The sequence below is a fragment of the Homarus americanus genome, unplaced genomic scaffold (assembly GCF_018991925.1).
Source record: "Homarus americanus isolate GMGI-L3 unplaced genomic scaffold, GMGI_Hamer_2.0 scaffold7626, whole genome shotgun sequence".
Classification (NCBI taxonomy): domain Eukaryota; kingdom Metazoa; phylum Arthropoda; class Malacostraca; order Decapoda; family Nephropidae; genus Homarus; species Homarus americanus.
The window spans coordinates 4,021,531-4,043,841 of NW_024718273.1; the positions used below are offsets into that span (position 1 = coordinate 4,021,531).

The 22,311-nt window shown below is 39.0% G+C and overlaps 1 protein-coding gene across 1 annotated transcript; it reads left to right on the forward strand.

Annotated features, from left to right (window-relative positions):
• The first annotated feature begins 993 nt into the window (after window positions 1-993).
• LOC121859381 lies at window positions 994-15,860 on the forward strand. Its single transcript, XM_042356165.1, has 3 exons — window positions 994-1,411; window positions 14,881-14,988; window positions 15,168-15,860. Exons 1-3 carry the CDS (start codon window positions 1,163-1,165, stop codon window positions 15,342-15,344), a joined length of 534 nt encoding a protein of 177 aa, XP_042212099.1. The 5' UTR covers window positions 994-1,162; the 3' UTR covers window positions 15,345-15,860.
• Window positions 15,861-22,311: the final 6,451 nt, after the last annotated feature.

Sequence of the window (22,311 nt, forward strand, 5' to 3'; positions counted from 1 at the left end):
GAGAAATGACAACTGGCCACACACAGTACACTACAATATTATCTTGAATTTGTTCTTATTTGTCCTGATTTTCTATTTTTTCTCAAAATCATTTATGTTTTTTATCGCTCTTACCGTGTAGAGTGCCATAAATTGAGTTGATTTTCCTGGGTATGATACTATTTGAGTAATATCATCAGCAAACATTACATATTCGCTAAAGGGGGTAGGTTGAGGTGTGTCTGAGGTATAAATTGTATATAGTGTTGGAGAAAGGCATCCTCCTTGAGGTACTCCACTCTCAAGATTAATATGGTTCCCATAAAGTTTCCAATTTGAATTTGTGCTCTCCTATCATCTAAATAGTTACACAATATTCTTAGCAAGGATTCGTTAAGTCCTAGTTTTAATATTTTATATTTTAAGCCTAAATGCCAAACTTTATCAAAAGCCTTAGAAACATCCCTTAAAATTATATTGATCTGGTTACCCTTGCTTTTTTCTATTGCCATTATTTCCGTTATTGTAGCTATTGCAGTTAGGGTATTTCTTTTGGGCATAAATCCATGTTGTCTATTGTTAGTTTTCCCATGTTGTGTTAAAAAGGCTATAAGTCTTGAATTTAAAATTTTTTCCAATAGTTTCCCGGTAGGTCACCACAAGGTCAGGTCTTATATAGCGGAGGTAGGCGTGGCTTAATAGTTGACCTCCGTCATGTAAGGTGGCGCTGGTTGACCTAGACCACCAGGCATGCACTGGGGAATTCGCGGGGTCGGCTACTCAGCGACAAACAGCTTTGTCGGGGAGGATTCCACTACAAGATCACATTAGATTTGTATTTTATCAATTGTAATTTGTATTACTTTAGTTCTGCTAAAATATCGCTAGTAAAATGTAGGTAAGGTATTTAAATACATCCACAATTTATTTCTGTGCATTCTATATGGTATTTTAGCCATGAAAAAGAATATTTCCTGTAGTCGGTAATTTACCGACAGTCGGAGCAGTGACGTCACGGCTTACCGACTACGTCATCAATTTACCGATTAACAGACGAAGTACCGGATTTGAACCGATCAGTTTGTTTGATAAACAAGAGTCGGAAATTCCGACAGTGCTACTCGTTTAAGTTGGGCACAGGTTAAGTTGGGCACCCTCATCATCTTCATGTAAACAACACAACATGGAGCAGCCTTCCAAACATGCGAGACAGAGAGGCAAAGAAACTATTAACGTTGACGTGAAATTAGAAACAACTCTCACTAATCAGTCTTGTGCAATGATTGTTGAAGGCTTTTTGAAATATATTCTTTATCAGCGAAATCAAATTCCTGTTCAGTTTGACACATTAGAGCGAGAAGTAGCCAAGACAGAGGGTACCCCCAGCCACCACAGTGAAGTACCCACACCACAGGAACACACTGCCGACAAGGTATGTAAGTTATGCTGCTAAACTGGAAGACTTCATAGTCGACGCGTTATTTGTGTTGATGTTTTGGGAATTATTTACCACTTCACAACTGCTGATTTTTGTTATCGGTAGAAACGAATGTAAAAACGCAGCAATTTTATTGTGTTTTATAGTGGACACTGTCGTAGTTATGGCAAATGAGTTGAAAAAATAAATAAATATTAAAGTTAAGGTAAAAATTTTTTTTCGGTCATCCAGCGATTTTTGGGGTAAATTTGCTTAAGCGCACCCAACTGTTATAAAGTAAAAAATATATTTTTTTAGTGTATTTGTGTGTGTTTACACCGAATATGACCTTCATTTCCGTCGGAAATTGGCCTGGTTTTTTTTTATCAATTTTTTTCGTGGGACGTCTTCCGAAAAGAAATAATGGCTAAGCGAATACAAAATACACCAAAAAACACTTGAAAAATATAACCAAACCTAACCTAACCTAACTGACTCACCATATGATGGAACCACCTATTTCTTACCTTATTGTTGTCTCTTTGTCTTTGGGATATGGGACGAGTTAGGACAATACCACATACAGTTTGTTGGTTTTTGCGATATTTACATTCAGTCTTGCACTTACGACACTTTACTGAGGTTGGGAGAACACCATGCGATCAAAAAAATGCTATAGTTTCTTCGTTTATTTCCCAAAAACTCTCAATCAGCTCCATATAATTTAAGTAACACCCATCACAGACTTCCATGGTCAGAAATGAATATGAATTTGGAAATATGAGACCCAAAATAAAAATCGATTTTGATTAGGCCAAAAATACCGTGAATTAAACCAAAAATTATTTTATTGTAATTGGTTGCCCCTCCCCCCCCCCTCCAAAGCTTTTGATTGGCCACATGATGTGTATTGGAACGCATGCGCATGATGATATATGAAGGAGACACGCAGTGTGGGAGGTGAGGTAGGCGATAATGGCGGAAGATTAATAGAAGAAAATAGAAAAAATTTTGGATACACTATCTCCATTATTATACATTTGTGATGGTAATGTAATAGATGAAAATTAAGACGTCTTATTTGAATATGATAATAGATTAGTGGTAGGAATGTGTGATGTGAAAATTTAATAATACCATTTTTTGGATTTTAAGTTTTGGAATCAGTAGTTTGAACAATTCTAAGACACTGTTCTACCATGGTATTTCTTCCACTCATGATTACTTTCAGAGAAAATCGCAGTAATATTTTGGAAAATTTCATTTTTTTCTTCTAAGTTCTTGTTGATGAAGAATCTGATACATGCACAGTTGTTCTTTGGACTTTAATTGGTATGATTTTGGATCAGCCAATCACAGCTTGGTATAGCCCTCCCCCCCACTGCGACCCCCTTGAATTTGATTTTATTTCCAAGATGTCTTCCTCGTGCAATGGCTGTGATGTTGATTAGTTCCAAGTTACTGTACCACAAGATTTCACGTTGAATATTACGGTAAGGATGGTGAGGCATTGAAATTTCTCCACGAACACAGTGTTTTGCCAACTGAGATTACTTGCACGAACTGTAACCAGCCCTGTAGCTATGAAACTGACAAATGACCTGTGGTTGATGAGGAAGATGACTCCAATGACCCGAACTCCGAGTCTTCTGAGCCTAATTAAGATAAGTACGACTGATTCCCAAACTTAAAATCTTAAAAAGTGCTGGATAACCTAACCTAACCCTAACCTAGCCTAACCTAACACCTGCAGTGGACGAACTTACTGTTACTGGGAAGCGGCTGTGAAGTCCTCCATATTAACCGATATTTATATTCTTACTATATTTTCATCAATGAGTTCTCATATAATAATCATTTTATGGAAATTACTTCGTTCGGTAGATAATTAGGCGGTAGCGGGTCAGTCGTCAAAATTAACCATCCTAAAATTCAATACATGACTGAAATGAAAATAATACCTTAGAAGAAACCACTTTTTAACACATTTTCCATAACTATGAGTGTCCATTATAAAACACAGATTGGGTTGGGTTAGGCTAGGCTAGGGTAGGCTAAAAAAAATTGCGCAAACTACTACACTCATCCATAAAACACAGTTAAATTGCTGCGTTTTTATAATTGTTTATTATTCTAAATCACTGGCAAGTCAGTCATCAATAATTACCAGTCAGTGAAATTACGACATTGGTAATAATTGACAACTGTCCTGCCAGTGATTTAACATAATATATGATTATAAAAATGCAGGAATTTCACTGTGTTTTATAGATAAGTGTACCAGTAATAGTTTGTGCAATTTTTTTTTTAGACTAGCCTAACCTAATCTAACCCAATCCAACCTTAACCTAACCTTAACCTAACCTTGTCCTTCTCCTTATCCTTATTCTTAACCTAACCTAACATTAACATAAAACTGTTTTATAGAGGCCACTTGTAGTTTGTGCAAATGTCTTTTTAAACCTACCCTAACCCCTTAAACATAAAACTGCTGCATTACTGCCAAGAAAATAAAGTAGTGCACACCTTAGGTGTTTAATACTGTATATACCAAATTAAGCATTTACACAAGAAATGATTATCATATCAGTACTCACTGATAAAAATAGAAAAGGAAAATAAACACCAAACCACAACATTTTTAAATTCGCTTTCTCTGAAAAATCAGCGGCAATGTACTTGTAGTGCATGCCTAGTCTTTTAAATTTTGGAATCAGTAGTTTAGACAATTCCAAGACACTTTTCTTCAAAAGCGTTTCTGTTGGAAATTTATATTTTTCAAGTATTTTAACCGATAAAATTACCAATTATATTACTTGTTCAAAGTGGGCAGGGCTTTGAAGTACTGTAGAGGGAAAATGTGGGGTAAAATACTTAAGTAACACCAAACCTTTGAAAACCTTACCTTATGTTTCCAAACTTTTAAAATGCTAATATTCAGTTTCTAGTTTATTGATTCCTCCTCATCTAAACACCTAAAACAACAACACATTAAGTACTGAAAACAACACCATCGCCTACTAAACACCAAAAACATGAATAAGGAAAACTTTATAATTTTAGTTTTAGGATATGTAAAGGGTAGGAAATCTTTAGTCAGGTTTTCAAAAGTTTGACTTTTTTTATTTTATTTTTATTATACTGTACCCCACAATTTCCCTCTACTTCAAAGTCATGCCCACTTTAAACACGTAATATTGCTGGTAATTGTGTTTTAGAATTGTCTAAATTACTGATTTCAAAACTTAAAATCATAAAATTTGCGACATGACTGAAATGATAAGTTTACCATTTCTAAATTAAACCTGACCTACCCTTAGTTGATAAGAAAAACAAACGGCAAAATCGTTGTTAGAAGACCTCACCAACCTAACCAAAGAAAACTACCTAACCTTACCTATTTACCTAGTCGTGAAGCTTAACCCTCTGGATCCCCGGCATATTAAACAGATGGAACTTATTATTTTATGGTATAATTTTATTTTTTTTGTGGATGTGAGGACAGCTGGCCGATCTGTGTAGCTCATAAACGTTAATAGCTGAGACTAATTGACTAATTGTGCATCTTAATTACCTACTGTACAACATTTCACCATAGAACCTAAACTGTTTCTTACCTCATGTACTAATTGGTTAATTTATAGTAGAGGACATATGTAATTCGATATTGGATTTTTTGTTTTTCTAAAGCTAAGTACAAACAAAAACAAGACAATTTTCATTTGACACTTTTGGCGGTCTTTACTCATAACAGAGATATTGAGAGGTGAAAATCCAAAAACTACAAGAAAAGCTATACTGTAATTGCATTTCGGCCAATAGCTATATGACACGTGACCCTCATCAGCTCGGTAATTACGGTGAACCCTCGAAGATCCGGACTAAATGGGGGACCACCTATCTTATAAAGCCGATTGTCCGAATATTCTGACGAATAAATAATGATATAAGAAACACCAAAAAATACAGTAATGTAGTCTCACCTACCCCATGCAGTGCACAGATGAGTTTGTGTTGCTGTGATCGTATAGTGGGGACTGAGAACAACTTGTTATTCTGAGTGAGAGGAGCAGGGATGCCCCTCGGTTTGGCTTGGCTTGGAGGCAGGAGGGGCGCGACTAACAGGTTTGAAGGAGGAGTCCAGCATAAGTTGCTTCCTTTCGTAGTCCTGCTTCTTTATAATAAGTTCTCTAAGAGTCTGAAGATGCATAATAGTGGTGGATATGAGGATTGAATGTGCTGTCAATTTAAGTTAAGACGTTGCCGAGTGACTCTTGTACGACAGACAACTTAATGGTAGGCATCTTCACATGTGACTCCTCTCCGTTAGTGCTCTCCACATTGTCGTCTTCTTTCTCAACAGCGCGGACAGCATCGGCAATCTCCTCAGATGTCTTGAATAAAGATAAAAGCTAAGGTGGTCCATTGTTTCCCTTTTTCCTGTGTGATTTTATAAAGATATATATATTGTTAACACAGCTACTCCTCGACTTATGACCGACTCGACATACGACCACCCGCACATACAACCGCCGCAGTTGGTACCAAAAATTTTTCAAATGACACGCGAATTTTCTAGGACCGAAACGTTTCCGTCCCATACAAGAGCGTCACGTGGGCTGGGTCGCCTCATGGCTACAGCATCCACGCCGTAGAGCGCTCAGTTGGTGTTTGGCTGTTGTTGTTGTCAGTAGTGAATGCGCTGTGTACTGACAATATTTTCGTTTCTAAATCCAATTAGAATGACTGGCAAGCGTAGAAGTGAGAGTGCTGGTGGTGCTCATAAGAAAAGGAGACAGTCAATTACCTTTGAGAGGAAAATTAAGATAATAATGCAATATGAAAATGGAAAAACGGTAGCAACCATTTCATGCGACCTAGGCTTCTCGCACTCGACCATATCGACAATTTTGAAGGACAAGGAACGTATTCGTGAGGTAGTGAAAGGATCAGCACCTATGAAGGAACAGTAATAACGAAGAAAAGACAAGGTCCTATTCACGAGATGGAAAAATTACTTGTGATATGGTTGGAAGATCAGATACAAAAGCGTGTACCCTTAAGCCTTCTAACCCTACAGGCTAAGGCAAGAAGCCTTTTCGAAAGCCAGAAGGAGCAGGCAGGAGATGAGTGCGACCAAAACTTCACAGCAAGTCATGGGTGGTTCCAAAGGTTTAAAAACTGCTACAGTTTGCATAGTGTAAAGGTGAGTGGAGAGGCAGCAAGTGCTGATGTGGGTGCTGCCCAAGCTTTTAAGGAGGAGCTAGATCGTGTCATCGTGGAGGGAAATTATTTGCCTGAGCAAATATTTAATGAGGATGAAACTGGCTTATTATGGAAGCACATGCCAGAACGGACATACATCCACAAAGAGGTGAAAACAATGCCGGGATTCAAGGCATTCAAGGACCGACTCACACTTCTGTTGGGGGGGAATGTAGTTGGTTTCAAGATAAAGCCCTTCATGATATATCATTCAGAGAACCCAAGGGCTGTTAAACATGTCAGCAAGCACACACTGCCAGTGTTTTATTGCAGTAATAAGAATGCATGGATGACCCTAGTACTGTTTGAGGATTGGTTCCTGACTTGTTTCATTCCATGAGCTAAGGAATATTGTCTGCAACAAGGGGTTGCATTCAAGATTTTGTTAATTTTAGATAATGCTCTGGGACACCCACCACACCTGGACGACCTGCACCCTGATGTTAAGGTAGTCTACATTTTACCTAACACTACCTCTATCATCCAACCCATGGATCAAGGTGCTATTGCTGCTTTTAAAGCGAATTATTTAAGTACGACCTTCGCTCAGGCTGTTGCTGCGACTGAAGGTGAGAAAATGCTCAGAGAGTTTTGGAAGGACGACAACATTTTGAAATGTATAAAGAACATTGCTGCAGCATGGGATGAGGTTACAGGTCAGTGCATGAATGGAATATGGAAGAAAGTCCTGAAAAGATATGTGAACAGTTTCAGAGGATTTAATGAAGATGAAGTAATTTCTGTGATTAGTAACAAGATAGTGGAGTTGGGTAAACAGCTTGATTTAGAAATTGATAATGAAGATGTTGAGCAGTTGGTTGAAAGTGTAGCAGAAGAGCTAAGTAACGAAGATCTTATTGGACTGGATGCACAGAAAATTGCAGAGGAAGAAGAGAGTAAAAATGTAGAAGAACCTGCACCGACCAAAAATTTTCAGTGAAACAAATGGCAGAGGCATTTGCTACAATTAATAAGGGGATACAAATGTTTGACGGAATGGATCAAAATGTTGAGCGTTTTGCAAAAGTTGACAGAATGATCCAAGATGCACTTGCTTGCTACAGTGAGATTTACAATGAAAAGAAAAGGCAAACTGTGCAGTCTAAATTGGACATACAGGTATATTTTAAGAAGTCCCCCATTGCTGTCTCCTCATGCCCCACCAGTGCTGTCTCTTCACTCCTTAAAGATGATCCAATACCTTCAACAAGCAAGTTTCCCCTGTATGTTAACCTGTCTGAAGAAAGCGACATTGATGACCCACCCAGCCCTGTCTCCTCCTCTGCTTCATCCAGTTAATGTAGTCTCCATGTATAATTAAAAAATTATGGGGGCCCCGTGTGCATTCAGCTGACTACATTAAAGGTAAGTGCACAGTAACACTATCCATTCTTCATTATTTATTACTTTTACTGTACTGTATTTCATTTTAGATTTTCTATGCTCTATTTTTTGCATTTTCGACTTACGACCATTTCGACTTACGACCTGGATTTGGGTCCCTCACCCCTTCGTAAGTTGGGGAGCAGCTGTATATGTAACTGTAATCACTTTTTACATTCTTAACACTGCTTTAACACTGTATTCTTGGTTGATTTTGTCCTGGTACACAAAAACAACAGCTGTCAAGGGAACGACCTTCTACAATGGCAGTAGAATTTGAACGAAGTGATCCAAGCAGCTGGGCCACCCACATGCCTGGCATGTGGGGACGGGTTGCAGCATGATGCAATCTTTCGGAATGCCCTGAAAATTTATCCCCAGACTCAGAAATAAATATGTGTTGAGATTTTCCAGAAATTTTCTTGGAATTTTCAGAAAATGCAACTGATTTTCAACCTCCGAATTTGTTCCCAAACCCGGAATTGAGAGAATTTTGGGGAAAAATTCCAAGCCAATTTCAATTCCAGCTATTGGAGAGTTCCAGTTAAGAGGGACTCTGGCTAACGGAGATACAATTACAAGTAGTGCAGTACAGTAAGATCTCATATTTCGAGTTTTTGAATTTCGCGAGCACTACCGAATGTAATCAAGCCTTATATTCGGCGTAAAATATCGTGAGTTTTGCGAGATCTAGCCAGCTGAATGCTGGCCACCGTCTTGAATGACATCATAGCCCTCACCAGTTACAGTCATTTCTGCTACAACGCGTGTTTGTCAACGCAAATTGGTTGTAACGCGATTGATGAATAGGGGAATGCCGTTTGTGAAACGCAAACTTTTGCATACGAATGTGGGCTGTAGTGTAGTGGATACTCTCCCCTACAACTGCCACGACGAAGTTCCTCTGACAAGCCTAGCCGCCTAGAGTCCGCCAAGTTTCTTTGACAAGCATCTCCGTCTAGACACTCGCCAAGTCTAGACGTCTAGACTAAGAGGGGCGACACCGGCGACGTGTACTTCCGTTCCACGTCCGCTGGACGTGTATACTGTATACCGGTAAGCTCCCAGTCTCGCCGTGAAGTCCAGATTCAACCTAGAGCCCTGCAACATGCAACACCTCTTCTAAAGAAGCTCCTGCACAGCAACTCCTCTACCATGCAGCAACTTCCCAGCACCAGACTGCACTGTACAGTATAGTCTGCATTTACGCGGATTTTGTTTATGCGTTTGGTCATTTATAAGGTGCCTTGCCAGAATGTAAGTGCTTTAATTTCGCGGTAAATTTGGTCATTTACGCGGGAAGCGGCGCGGGCAGGGTGCGCACAAGGTCGCCTAGTCATCAAAACATTACCGAGCTCTTCACCGGCCACCCACCACAGCCGGCTCAAGTCAGTGATAGTGAGGATTTGGACTTTGAGGGGTTTGACAAAGAGGCCCTGCGAGCCTCTGTGGTGGATAGTAATACAATTGATACAAGTGATACAGGTTAGGGCCAATAATCTGCCCTCTGCCTTGGAACCAACCCCCCATCCCCGTGTGCCCAGCCATCTTTTCTACTAACGTAAGTGTTAAAAAACCTAATATTATTGATATTTCTCTTGAATATTAATTGTGTGTGCATACCATCATAAAATTAAGATGTTATTTTTACTACAACGTACGTATTGTGTCGGAAAAAGTGGAGTTTGGGAGTCGGCCCAGTCTCTATTTCAATTACAGTGAGTTCTGCTATAACGCGTGTTTTGATAACGCGAATTTGCTCTAACGCGATTTATGAATTAGGAACGATATTTGTATAACGCGAACGCTTGTTTGCTATAATGCGATTTTTGCTTACTATTTCTCCAATTTTGTGGTATTATCTGTGAATATGGTAAAGAAGAATATCAACAAGAAGCATTCTGGTGATAGAATTCCCGGTGATGATCGTAAAAGAAAGGATATAACACTTGAAGAGACGCTTGATTTTATCAACCTCAAAATCACCCTTCTCCCCCATCAAGTAAAGTGTTACATTTACTGTATGATTTCATTATTAGATATGAATGTAACACTCATTTAGACTGTTCTATCCTTTGTGTTAGGCTAACTACTAAATTTTTTCGATTTCGAGTAATCTGCACCTAACCCTATTTTCTCCATAAGCCCTGTTATTTCTATTACGCGATTTTCTATAACACGATATTTTACAAGAACACAATTATCGCGTTATAGCAGAACTACCTGTAATCCCATATGTTCTGTTATTTCATTTAAGCTTTTCTCGTTTTACGCGGACCTCCACGGGTTTAATTGACCGCGTAAGTGAAGACTATACTGTACAGTCAACTCTCATTTTACGCGGTTAATTCAACCCACGGCGGCCCGCGTAAAGTGAACAACATAACATGGGATTAATTGAAATAGAGACCGGGCCGACCCCCAAACTCCACTTTTTGACGACACACAACTATGTTGTAGTAAAAATATTATCTTAACTTTATGATGGTAAGCACACACAATTAATATAGAAGAGGTTAGGTTAGGAAAAATAAAGGCTAAGTTAGGAAAAATAAAGGTTGGGGTTAACACTTACGTAATAGAAGAGATGGGTCGGCGTACGGGAATGGAGGCTGGTTCCGAGGCAGAGGGCAGGCTACTGGCCCTCAGGTGAGTCACCATCACTGTCATCCACACTTGTCAGGGCCTCCCTGACAAATCCCTCAAAGTCATCATCACTGTCTCTACCTCTGTCACTATCACTGGCTTGGGCTGGCTGTGGTGGGTTGCGGGCGAAGAACTCTGTTATGCTTTGCTGACGGCTGGTGTTTATGTTGTTGTGATAAACCTTGATGTAGGGCTCCATAGTCTGCAACAGCTGGGTAGTGAAGATTTCATACCTGTTTGCGTCAGGGTCGTCGGAAAGGAGGAGCTTGACTTTCTCGATACACTCGATGGCACCCCTAACATTACTATGGGATAAGCGGTGTTCTTCTTGGGATGACACACCACCTGCCTCTTCACTGACGTCATCATCATTTACCATCTCGTCGGTAGTCACATCAGGATCCCTTATCACCTCCAGGATGTCGTCGTTGGTGGTCTCGGAGAAGCCTGCAGCTGTAACACTCTGCGCAGCTTCTCTGGCAAGGTCCACTGCTACTGCAACAGTCTGAACCTCACCAGTCACAGATTGACTCTGCCTAATGGCCGGAATGCCGTGCAACACATGTCTCCATGCGTGACGAACAGTTGCTACAGACAGCTGATCCCATGCCTCCACCAAGAAGTCCACAGCTTTCTTGATGTTGAATATTCTCCAGAATTGTTTTAAAAGTACTTGTTGCTCTGCCAACTGTTGATCCTCGTCGTCTTCGCTCTTGCTATCGGTGGTGGTCACTCAGGTTACGCAACTCTTCCCTGGTGTTGGTGTAGTCGTTCAGGAGCTTGAATTTTTTAGTAGAGAATGCAACTTTTACATTACAGATTAACTCTTGGTCCATGGGCTGTAATATAGACGTAGTGTTGGGAGGAAGGAAGACCACTTTTACGTTGGGGTGACGATCTAACAGTAGGAGCGAGTGTCCTGGTGCGTTGTCCAGCAGCAACAAAATCTTGAATGGCACATTCTGTTGCTCACAGAATTTCTTCACATCGGGAACGAAACAGTCATCAAACCAGGAGAGGGACAGTGTAGAGAACATCCACGCCTTACGTGCGGTCAGCCAGTGGACATTTAGCTTGGTCATGTCCATGCTCTTGTAGGCGTGCGGCTTGCGTGCTGTGTGGATCACCGATAACTTGGGCTTACAGGTACCGGAGGCATTGGTGGTAAACAGGGTGGTGATGCGCTCCTTCTGCAACTTCCGGCCCCGAATCTTGCTGGCATTCTTCACAACGAAGGTCTTGGAAGGTAGCTTTTTCCAGAAAAGACCACATTCGTCCATGTTAAACACCTGGTCGTCACTGTACTGTCCTTCCTCCATAATCTCACGTAGACTCGTTAACACCATGCTGGTGCGCGAGATCAACCTGTCTTGTTCCTTTCTCCAACTCTTGAATCATCTTATATTTAATTTCGTAGCTTAAGAAACGTCGTGTCTTCTTTGGCTTAGGGCAGCGGAGGGAGGTCGGGATGCATGGCCAACCACAGTCCGATGCGTCATATGACGTCACTGATCACGCAACAGAGACATGCACTGCGCAACCTTGCCGCGCAGCTTGCTGAGGCGGGAGCAGGCGGGAGGGGCGAATCTAAAAATAGCATTGAGCCTGACACTCTCCGCGTAAAGGGGTACACGCACCGCGGAATGTGAGCATTCCGGTTTCGGCAGGGTACCGCGTAAACGTGGAAACGCGGAAAGTGGGACCGCGTAAAGCGAGGGTTGACTGTACATACAATATATTTATATAAGAAAACCACCATTAAGAGTTTCCTTTCTCCAACCCATCTTGAGTGCGAGACAACATAACTTTAACACAACAAATGGTGACCCCGGATTGACGCTCTCACACAGGATGGAGGAGAAATGGATCACTCTCCCAGTCTTCAATCACAACAGTGAAGACTGGCTAATCCACATGGAGGCAGCTCTCATCGGCTCTACAGCTACAGACAAACAGAAGTACATCGCCCTGGTCTGTTCCCTGCCCACAGAAGTCGCCACACAAGTTGCAGAAGTCATCACCAACCCTCCAGCTGACAACAATTTCGCAGCTCTCTCTCTCTCTCTCTCTCTCTCTCTCTCTCTGTGCTTGTCTATACAGAGTACAACATTTAACTCTTCAATATATATATATATGAGCAGTTAATAAGTGTTGCTTTCATATTCTTATGTAGAGTAATGACGATATGTTTTCACATGTGCGCGCTTACATATGCGCACTCACTTTTTTTTTACCATTAATGGTAATGGTTAGCTACTTATATTGTTCCATTTATTAACATTAAATAACATTAATTTTACTACAGCTACAATCAGGATCTTATTTTCTTCAGTTTTATATGTAGAACCAATCAGTCACTGGTTTTGTAAGCTTTAACATGAACAATGCCGGCAGCCGTCTCGTCTCCTTGTGTGTTTTAATATTCCACGTATTATTAATAAATTGTATTGTTAATTTTGCACACACAAACATTAATTAAATAAAAACAAATTCAGAAACATTAATTAAAATATATATGAACAGTAAATAAGTGTTGCTTTCATATTCTTATGTAAAGTAATGACGATATGTTTTCACGTGTGTGCACTTACATACGCGATCTCTCTTTTTTCTTTACCATTATCGTTAGCTACTTCTATTGTTCCATTTATGAACATTAAATAACAATACTTAAAACAACCATATTAATTTTACTACAGCTACAACCAGGGTCTTATTTTCTTCAGCTTTATATGTAGAACCAGTCAGTCACTGGTTTTGTAATCAACAAAAACAATGCTGTGTCATTTCCTCGTGTGTTTTAATATTCTACGTATTATTAATGAATTGTATTGCTCATTTTGCACACATAAACATTAATTCAATAAAAAAGACATTCAGTTATAAACAATAATGAATCTTTTGTACCTAAGAGAAATGACGCTGTTTACACAATTATGTACGTCGTCTGCACGTTGGCGGGCCGTTCAAACCCGTCGAAATTCAAGTTTCCGCCGTCAAAATTTTTATTTATTTGTTTTTTGTGTTCCAATAAAATACGTTGAATTTTAAACTCGCGAAATTTGAGAAGCTACTATACGACATTTAACCCTTCAATATGTCTTCAAAGAGACCATGATGCAGAGAAAGTGGTGCTAGTGCTTCCAGGCATAAGCACAAGTCACTATCTATCCAGGAAAAGGGTGAATTTCCATGGTCCGGCACCGGTCAGGTCCCGAGGTTGACGGACTAGAGAGGTACAACCTGTACTCCGAATTAGGTTATGTAAGGTTATATTATGTTAGGATAGGTTTGGTTAGTTACTCGGTAATACATTGATTAAGTTAGGTTAGGTCTGGTTTATTAAACTAAACCTTTCCTCCAAGAATGTGAAATTCCTGACAAAGACGACAGTGCTTACACCTCAAGGGAAATTGTGGGTGAAACACACTTCTAACCATTATAATCTTAATCTTTGCCTCTATATTTCTTCAACTAATGGTAAGCTTTTGCACTTAAAATCTTTAATCTCCTGTGAAACTCACCAGTTCTTCATATTTTCCCAAATAATTTTCACTTGACTGTTTTGCTTGGCCCCAATTTTGCAGCAGTCAAGGCATGGGTGATGTCCTGTAATGTTCTTGCTTTCACTGGGATTATCCAGCCCTCCATCACTTTGTTGAAAATTATCCCTTTTCTCACCTTGACACGTTCAAGGAGACAGTGACTCGCATCTTGAGTAAAATAAGGTGAACAGGACATCCTTGCCTGATCTCAGCAGTCAGCTGTGGCCGTAAACAAACTGCTGGCATTTGGATGTGTTGGGTGTGACTTTCATAGTCACAATTATATTTTCTGCATTCTTTTAAATCGCCTAACTTATTTTTTGTTAATGTGCAAAGGAATAACATATAAATAACTGGTATAATTAATTATCAAAACAGCAATATTCAGTAGAACACTTTCAGGAGGCTGATTACAAGTCCAATTTTGCCAGTTTGAAGACAGTCACTGAGGCAGGGGCACCATCACCAGCCTAAACAGTGACCCACATAGTCACCAGTTGGTAGTTGAGAGGTTGAGATCTGGCATTTTATAATAGCGTAGACACTGAATCTTTCTCCTTAGGGTAAGATTAAGCGGCCTCAAGTGAAGGACCCTCACCTTTTTATAATATGGCAGTTAGTCTACAATATGCTTTGATTTTCCAGGTTTACAGCAGAAAAGAAGAAATTGCTAGACGTACACTGCATAGCAAGAGACAACGGTGGCTGACTAAGGTCAATAATTTTTTGGAAGTTTTCAATACCGTAATGCAGGTAAATATTTTCGTCTGTACAAATTTTTCTCCACCTTAATAGTTTAACAGAAATCACCTTTCTGTATCTGATTTTTCAACCACATTTTGGTGATTTTCTACCAATTTAATATTTGATAAATAAAGAGCAGAAGATGATTGCAAAACAAGAAATTCACTTTTACAACATGTGTTTTTCAGACACTGCGCACCGAGTTGAATGATGGTAATGTAATGGCAGTCAATGTCATTTTGGGGAGCTCCATAATATCTGGCCAGGAAGTTTTCTCCATCATTTTCCCCCGTGACTGCTCTTCAGCACCTGCCGAGTGTGAAGTTTCAAATGGTCGACAAACTGCAATGCAGTTCTTTAGGTAAGAATGTATTAGTGTTGTAAATTTTATACATCATTTAGCTTTAGGTCTCATCATCATGTATTGATAATGGAGGTATGACTGTAAAATGCGTTGATATAACAATGAACTTGTTCAGAATTTTCTCCATACAGTCAATACACCACCTTAATAAAATACTGTAAATCTACAAACAAGAAACTACCATTTAATTTAATTTCCATGGAAAACTTCCTTGTACCACAGAAAATTTTGAGGAGAAACCTGATATTACACTGTACAGTATTTGTGAGTCGGTGCCTGGGAAAAACCAGCACCTGATGATAATGGACGAGTTGACGGTTGGAATTTTTTCATTAGATGGCAGGTCAGTGGGTAAATAAAATGCTTAAATTCACTATGGTAATGATATTTTAAAATAAATTGGGCCAAAAAGTTCCAAAATAAGAGTTAAAGTTGATTAAAAGTCACATGACTGCTAAAAGCTCTGTGATTGGTTGTGACGTCACTGGTTGGTGCGAGCTTCCCAGCAGGAGGCAGCCAGCTGTAGTTGTCCAACCTTCTCGGCTGATCGGCTCTGTAAATAAATATTATTAGATAATTAATTGTGCTTTACTGTACAACACAGTAATGCTATATTGAATATATAAATATTAATAAGCACATAAACTAATTCAATGGATATTTGCTGCCCATACTACAAATTTCATAGTATAAACATCCCAAAGAATATTGGTATTATTTTGGTTTTGGTCATCTGGGGAACCTTAAGATTGTAACTATGGGATTAAGTACTTTAGACAATGAGACAAATTATCTCTACAGGATTCTGTCGCAAAACATTTTTCGATCGCATAAGAAAATGCAGATCATATGTTAGATTAAGTTAGGTTAGGGTATGATGAGTTATAAGGTTAGTTTAACATACATCGGTAAGGCGGGGTAGTAACACAAAACTAGTGATTTCCAATAGAAATGAAGGTCTAAATCATTCATAACACATCGCAGACCATAAGAAAAAAAAAACAAGTCTACATGTCTAAATACAGGGATGACCAAAATTTAAAATTTACCCAATACTGTACAGTGTATAACTTATCTCGAATCTAAACAGCAAAATACTTATGGTAGTTTATAGTAAAATTTTACCTATTAATTAATATAAATGATGATATATCCCAGTGGTTCATCAGTGAATCATCAAAACAATAACAGCACTATATTGTCATGTGAACTAGCACCAGGCATTCTCAAAACAAAGTCCAGACAATATCATTATACTTCTAAATTTACTCGTATCTCCATCTAGTACTGATATGCTGTATATACCCGTGTGTAGTTCGAGTTTTAAGATCAAATTTTTTGGCAAAAAATTGGGGGTCGACCTTTAAACGGGTAATAGTTTCGTTAGGTTGAAAAATATTTACCAGTAACTACCAGTAAACAATGGAAACGACGCACCACCAGCTGTGAGTGCCGGTACAGTTGCCAGGGCAGATCCCTTGCATGCTAAAATTAAAGGCTGCTTAAGAAGGGCCGATGCAAAAACAAAGCCTCCACGACCAGGGCTCTGCCGTAACAGCTCGACGGTACACGTGTTTTTCGAATCGTTTTCAGTTAAAAAAACTGTTACGTCACAGGTGAATTAGGATAGAATATTATTGTAATACAACAGTTTTTTAACTGAAAACCATTCGAAAAGCGATTACGGTAACATCTTTTGAACGAAAGAAAGTGAAAGTCATTGTTTTCGTCACGATTTTATCCCACTTTCCACTGTAATACGTATGTCATTTCAGCAAAAATATTACATTTCCATATTCTCAGAAACAAATAGTAGTTTTGCTGAAACGTGATGTATTTCAATGTAAATTAGGATAAACTACATGACGAAAACAAAAGACTTTACCTAACCTTCCGATATTCAAGAGATGTTACTCGTTGTTTTAATAGTTTTCGGTTAAAATACTGTTATATTAGTGATATTCTATTCATACTGTGCTTGATATAATACATTCACGGAAATGTAATATTTTTGCTGAAATGACGTACGTATTACAGTGGAAAGTGGGATAAAATCGTGACGAAAACAATGACTTTCGCTTTCTTTCGTTCAAAAGATGTTACCGTAGTCGCTTTTCGAATGGTTTTCAGTTAAAATACTGTTGTATTACAATAATATTCCTTCCTAATTGACTTGAATAAATACTTGAATGGAAATATACAATATTTTTGTTGAAACTACCCGTGTTTCAGTGTAAAGTGTCGTAATAATAAATGGTAAACAATTTGCCTTCGGCACTCGGTGTTTCAGGCATGGCAAGCCTCTGTTTATAGGACGTAGAGTGTTTTTACTGTAGGTTTTCTTGTTCCATTACCCTCAAAAACTTGGGTCGACCTATAAACAAGGAATATCATAAATTAACGATTTCTTGGTAAAAAATCAGGGTCGACCTATAAACGAGGGAGGGTTATAGACGAGTATATACGGTACTCAGTAAGTGCACTGAAAAAAAAGAGAAAGTCTACCAGGTAAGAATACATTACAGCTGAGCTGGTGTGAACATATGAGGTGTTTTTATGTCATAAGCTGCTCTTCTCAGCATATTTCTTAAGTTACGAAATGTCCATGACTTAGACCATAAAAAAAACACCCTTAAAACTTACCTGAATGTGGCATTTGGGGTCTGAAGAGGTCATCATTTCTACTACCTCTGACTGCAGCGATGAGTTTGAAACTAGTGATGTCATTGCAAATGGCGGCCCTGTTTCTAGAGAAATAAACTTATCTCGACTATTATAGCAGGACTTTAAACTTTTATTAAAAATTTTATTTACCGTATCACTCTATGTACGTGGCAGAGTGTATTTCTTGTGTTTACCTAGAACCGTCAACTCGTCCATTTATCCCCCTGGTGTTTCTTGCTGGGACGTACTCTAACTTTACGGTCTTCTAAGTGACTGAAATCCTCACTTGCTATGCTATCCTCCAACAAAGAATCACTCAAGATTTTCATGGTTGGGATATATTATTCACTACTCAGATTGCCTCTAATATCCTGTGATTCTGCCATTTTTACCTTAAAATTGTGAGACTTCACACAAAATACCCTAATACATCTGAGGACAATGGAAAATTTCAGTGGAACAATGGCAGAACCCACAGGAGGCCAAGATGTCATTGGCTGGGCCTAGAGTGGGCAGAGCTAATATTGCTACCAAATCTTATATTAGACACTGTGTAAATGCCAAAAAAGATACAGTAAACCTTGCTCTTCTCCTTTAATGTCCTGGTTAATTCTGATGTACCACAAACATTACTGCCGGCCACTCTGGGTCTCCTATGATGGACCGAGTAAGTTACTGTGGTAAGAGGTTAAGTTTTGAAAACCACAGGTAGTACAGTAGTCTGATCCCATTGTTGATCCTCTCATTCTGTATCTTTCACATAGTATATTAATATCTTGCTTAGCACTCCAGATGTGATCCTAAGAAGAGAGCACTAAAGGAGGTCATTATACCATTATAAATTGATATGTGTTCCTTTAAATTGTTATACTTACCTAGGGGTGACATAAGAATGCTTCAATTGGGTACTGGTAAATACAGTTACACTATAGGTTTTGAGTACTCGGTTAACGAACACAATTCGTTCCAGAAGGTCGTTCGTTAACCAAAAATTTCGTTAACCGAAACCATTGTTTCATTGGGATATTGGGTAATTGGTTCCAGCTCACAGAAAAGTATATACAAAGTAAAGCCAAAAATGCATAAAGTCAGAAACACTCCTAAAATTCCCCTAAATCGCCCTTAAATCACTATATATATCGTACATATACACTAGAACTCTTAAATCACTACTGTAATGTGATACAGGTGATTAATTTTATCTCTTGTGCAAAATATATGACGTTTATATTCAAATTATTCCCTGTCTTGCAAGGATTTCAGCAATGCAAATTATATTATCCTACTTTAGTCTGAGGTATTATTTATTTTTCAACCTGTAAACCTAGTCCTTTTCCCAAAATGTTTCTCAGGAATGTGGGGGGGTAGGGAGGGAGGGAGGGAGTTAGGGGTGACAGTGACATGTTTGACAGTTGGCTCCTGTGGTGTGAAATATTTAATTGTTAATTTATGTCCTTTAGGTTGAGTTTTTGTTTTTTGCTTATAAAATTTAATAGAAGTGACCGGGGTGAATTTAATTTGCATTGCTGGAATTCTTATAAGATAGCAATTAATTTGAATGTAAACATAGAAGAGATCACTGAATTGGCTGAGTGCCTCCTCAGCTTATCAGCTGATGTTCAAAACAAAATCTGATTTTTGTAAGGATTTCGTTAACCGAATTGAAGATTCTTATGGAAGGTAATTTGTTAACCAAAATTTCGTTAACCGAGGCGTTCGTTAACCGAGGGACCACTGTACTATATTTATCTAAATAAATGAACACATTTATATCTTGCAATGATGGCATCAACCCTTGGAATGTGAGGCATTGGATGGGTGAGGTAAAGGTTATCATATGGCTCTGTTCTGGGTAAGGTAGGTTAGGGGTAAAGGATGTCACATGGCTCTGTTCTGGGTGAGGTAGGTTAGGGGTAAAGGATGTCACATGTCTGTTCTGGGTGAGGTAGGTTTGGGGTAAAGGATGTCACATGGCTCTGTTCTGGGTGAGGTAGGTTAGGGGTAAAGGATGTCACATGTCTGTTCTGGGTGAGGTAGGTTTGGGGTAAAGGATGTCACATGGCTCTGTTCTGGGTGAGGTAGGTTAGGGGTAAAGGATGTCACATGTCTGTTCTGGGTGAGGTAGGTTTGGGGTAAAGGATGTCACATGGCTCTGTTCTGGGTGAGGTAGGTTAGGGGTAAAGGATGTCACATGTCTGTTCTGGGTGAGGTAGGTTAGGGGTAAAGGATGTCACATGGCTCTGTACTTGATGAGGTAGGTTAGGGGTAAAGGATGTCACATGGCTCTGTTCTGGGTGGTGGGTTAGGGGTAAGGATGTCACATGTCTGTTCTGGGTGAGGTAGGTTAGGGTAAGGATGTCACATGGCTGTTCTGGGTGAGGTAGGTTAGGGGGGATGTCATGTCTGTTTGGGAGGTAGGTTGGGGTAAGGATGTCATGGCTGTTCTGGGTGAGGTAGGTTAGGGTAAGATGTCACATGTCTGTTCTGGGTGGTGGGTTTGGTAAAGGATGTCACATGTCTGTTCTGTGTGAGTGAGTTAGGGTAAGGGATGTCACATGGCTCTGTTCTGGGTGAGGTAGGTTAGGGGTAAGGAGATGTCATGGCTCTGTTCTGGGTGAGGTAGGTTTGGGGTAAAGATGTCACATGTCTGTTCTGGGTAAGGTAGGTTGGGTAAGGATGTCATGGCTCTGTTCTGGGTGGAGGTTAGGGTAAAGGATGTCACATGGCTCTGTTCTTGATGGTGAATCCATCTCTTTCATCAGTTTTAACAAATTCTGTATCTATCAATTAATATCATATTCATATTTATTTCAGAGTTCTAGTAACAAACGATGACTTGCTGAAGCTTGTGAGTAAATCTTTAATGTTCAGAAGGTGTGGATTTTGTTACAGAAGATGCACTCTCCTGACATCTGACCAGACAGAATTTTCCTGCACCAGATATAACCCTTGTGATCTTATACCTCAACCTGGATATTCTCCAAATTTCCATGTGGTGTCCAAATTAATATCGATCATCTTAGCCCATCTCCTCAATTTTAATGGACTTTACTCCCACTGTGGGTGCTGGTATTGTTCATTGTAGCAATATTGCAGTAAAAAGATCTTTGGGTTTTCATCCACCCAGTGTGTCAAAATGTCACTCTTTTTCAAGTGAAACCAACAACCACAGCAGTTCACTCAACACAAAGTGCCCCTTAGCTGAAGAAAAGAAATGAGTTCATCTACTCTTAAAAAACAATTTTCTCTGAAGGCATCCAGTAAAGGAAAACAAATAATTTTAATCAAAGCCATATCTAAATAACCAGAGAACTTCTTGTGTAAGACCCACCTTAGAAAATCATAAATGCTTCTAAGAGGATAGAACCAATGGAAACTCCAACAGTCTCTTCTTATGTCTGTGAAAATCAGTTCACCCCAAGTAAATTCTTGACAACACAACTGGAGAAAATTCACTCTACTCTGAAAGTTGTTTGGAAGATGCTGGGTTGGTGGTGATAATGTGGCGTGGTATCAGATAGATCATGTAATTTGTGGATTCAAAGATTTTTATCATAAATAGTCTCAGTTTTTATGACACAATAACATAAAAACAAATCTAAAAATTCCCATTTTGTCTCTAATATATTTCTCTTTATGAGTTACTTGTATTTACTGTACTTGTACTGTATGTAGTAGGTAGTAAGTACTATTGAAAGTCTCTGGCTGAATCATTTTAGGAAAGACTTCAAGTGTGTTTGGAGTTCAGATATATATTTTAATTTCTAGTACTGTCTAAATCCTATACCTTTCGGCATGGATATGGTCTCTGAATGTATTATAGTATAACTCAGGAAATGCGAGATATATAAAATTATCTGAAAATCTCAGCATAACTGTTACCTGCATCACCTACCATGCCTCTGTGTCACCTACCATGCCTGTGTCACCTACTATGATGCTTGTTTTTTGCTTGCAGTACAGTAAAGCCTTGAATAACAACGGTGATGTTTCCTCCAATATTTTGGTGTAAGGTGAATCATCGTATCGTCAATCATAGCACAAACTATATTCTTTAAATAATGCTTCTGAATGCATCTTATACAATATAAATGAATAATAATATAGTTTACAAGAGGAGATGGGACACATTGTTTTTCTTTAGTGTTTAAACCCGGGGAGTCCAGGACTATAGTTCTTCGATAAGAAAATTGTAAGACCCTGGATGTAGCTGCGAAAATTAATGTAAAAAATTAATATATATGTTTTAAGTAATGTTATTTAATGCCAATAATGGAACAATAAAGTAGCTAACCACTAATGGC

Bases quoted from the DNA above. Each gene is read 5' to 3' on its own strand.
- LOC121859381 (XM_042356165.1), top strand. From the start codon at position 1,163: ATGGAGCAGCCTTCCAAACATGCGAGACAGAGAGGCAAAGAAACTATT. The intron at 1,412-14,880 runs GTATGTAAGTTA...TTGATTTTCCAG, and splicing joins AGGAACACACTGCCGACAAG to GTTTACAGCAGAAAAGAAGA. The intron at 14,989-15,167 runs GTAAATATTTTC...TGTGTTTTTCAG, and splicing joins TTTTCAATACCGTAATGCAG to ACACTGCGCACCGAGTTGAA.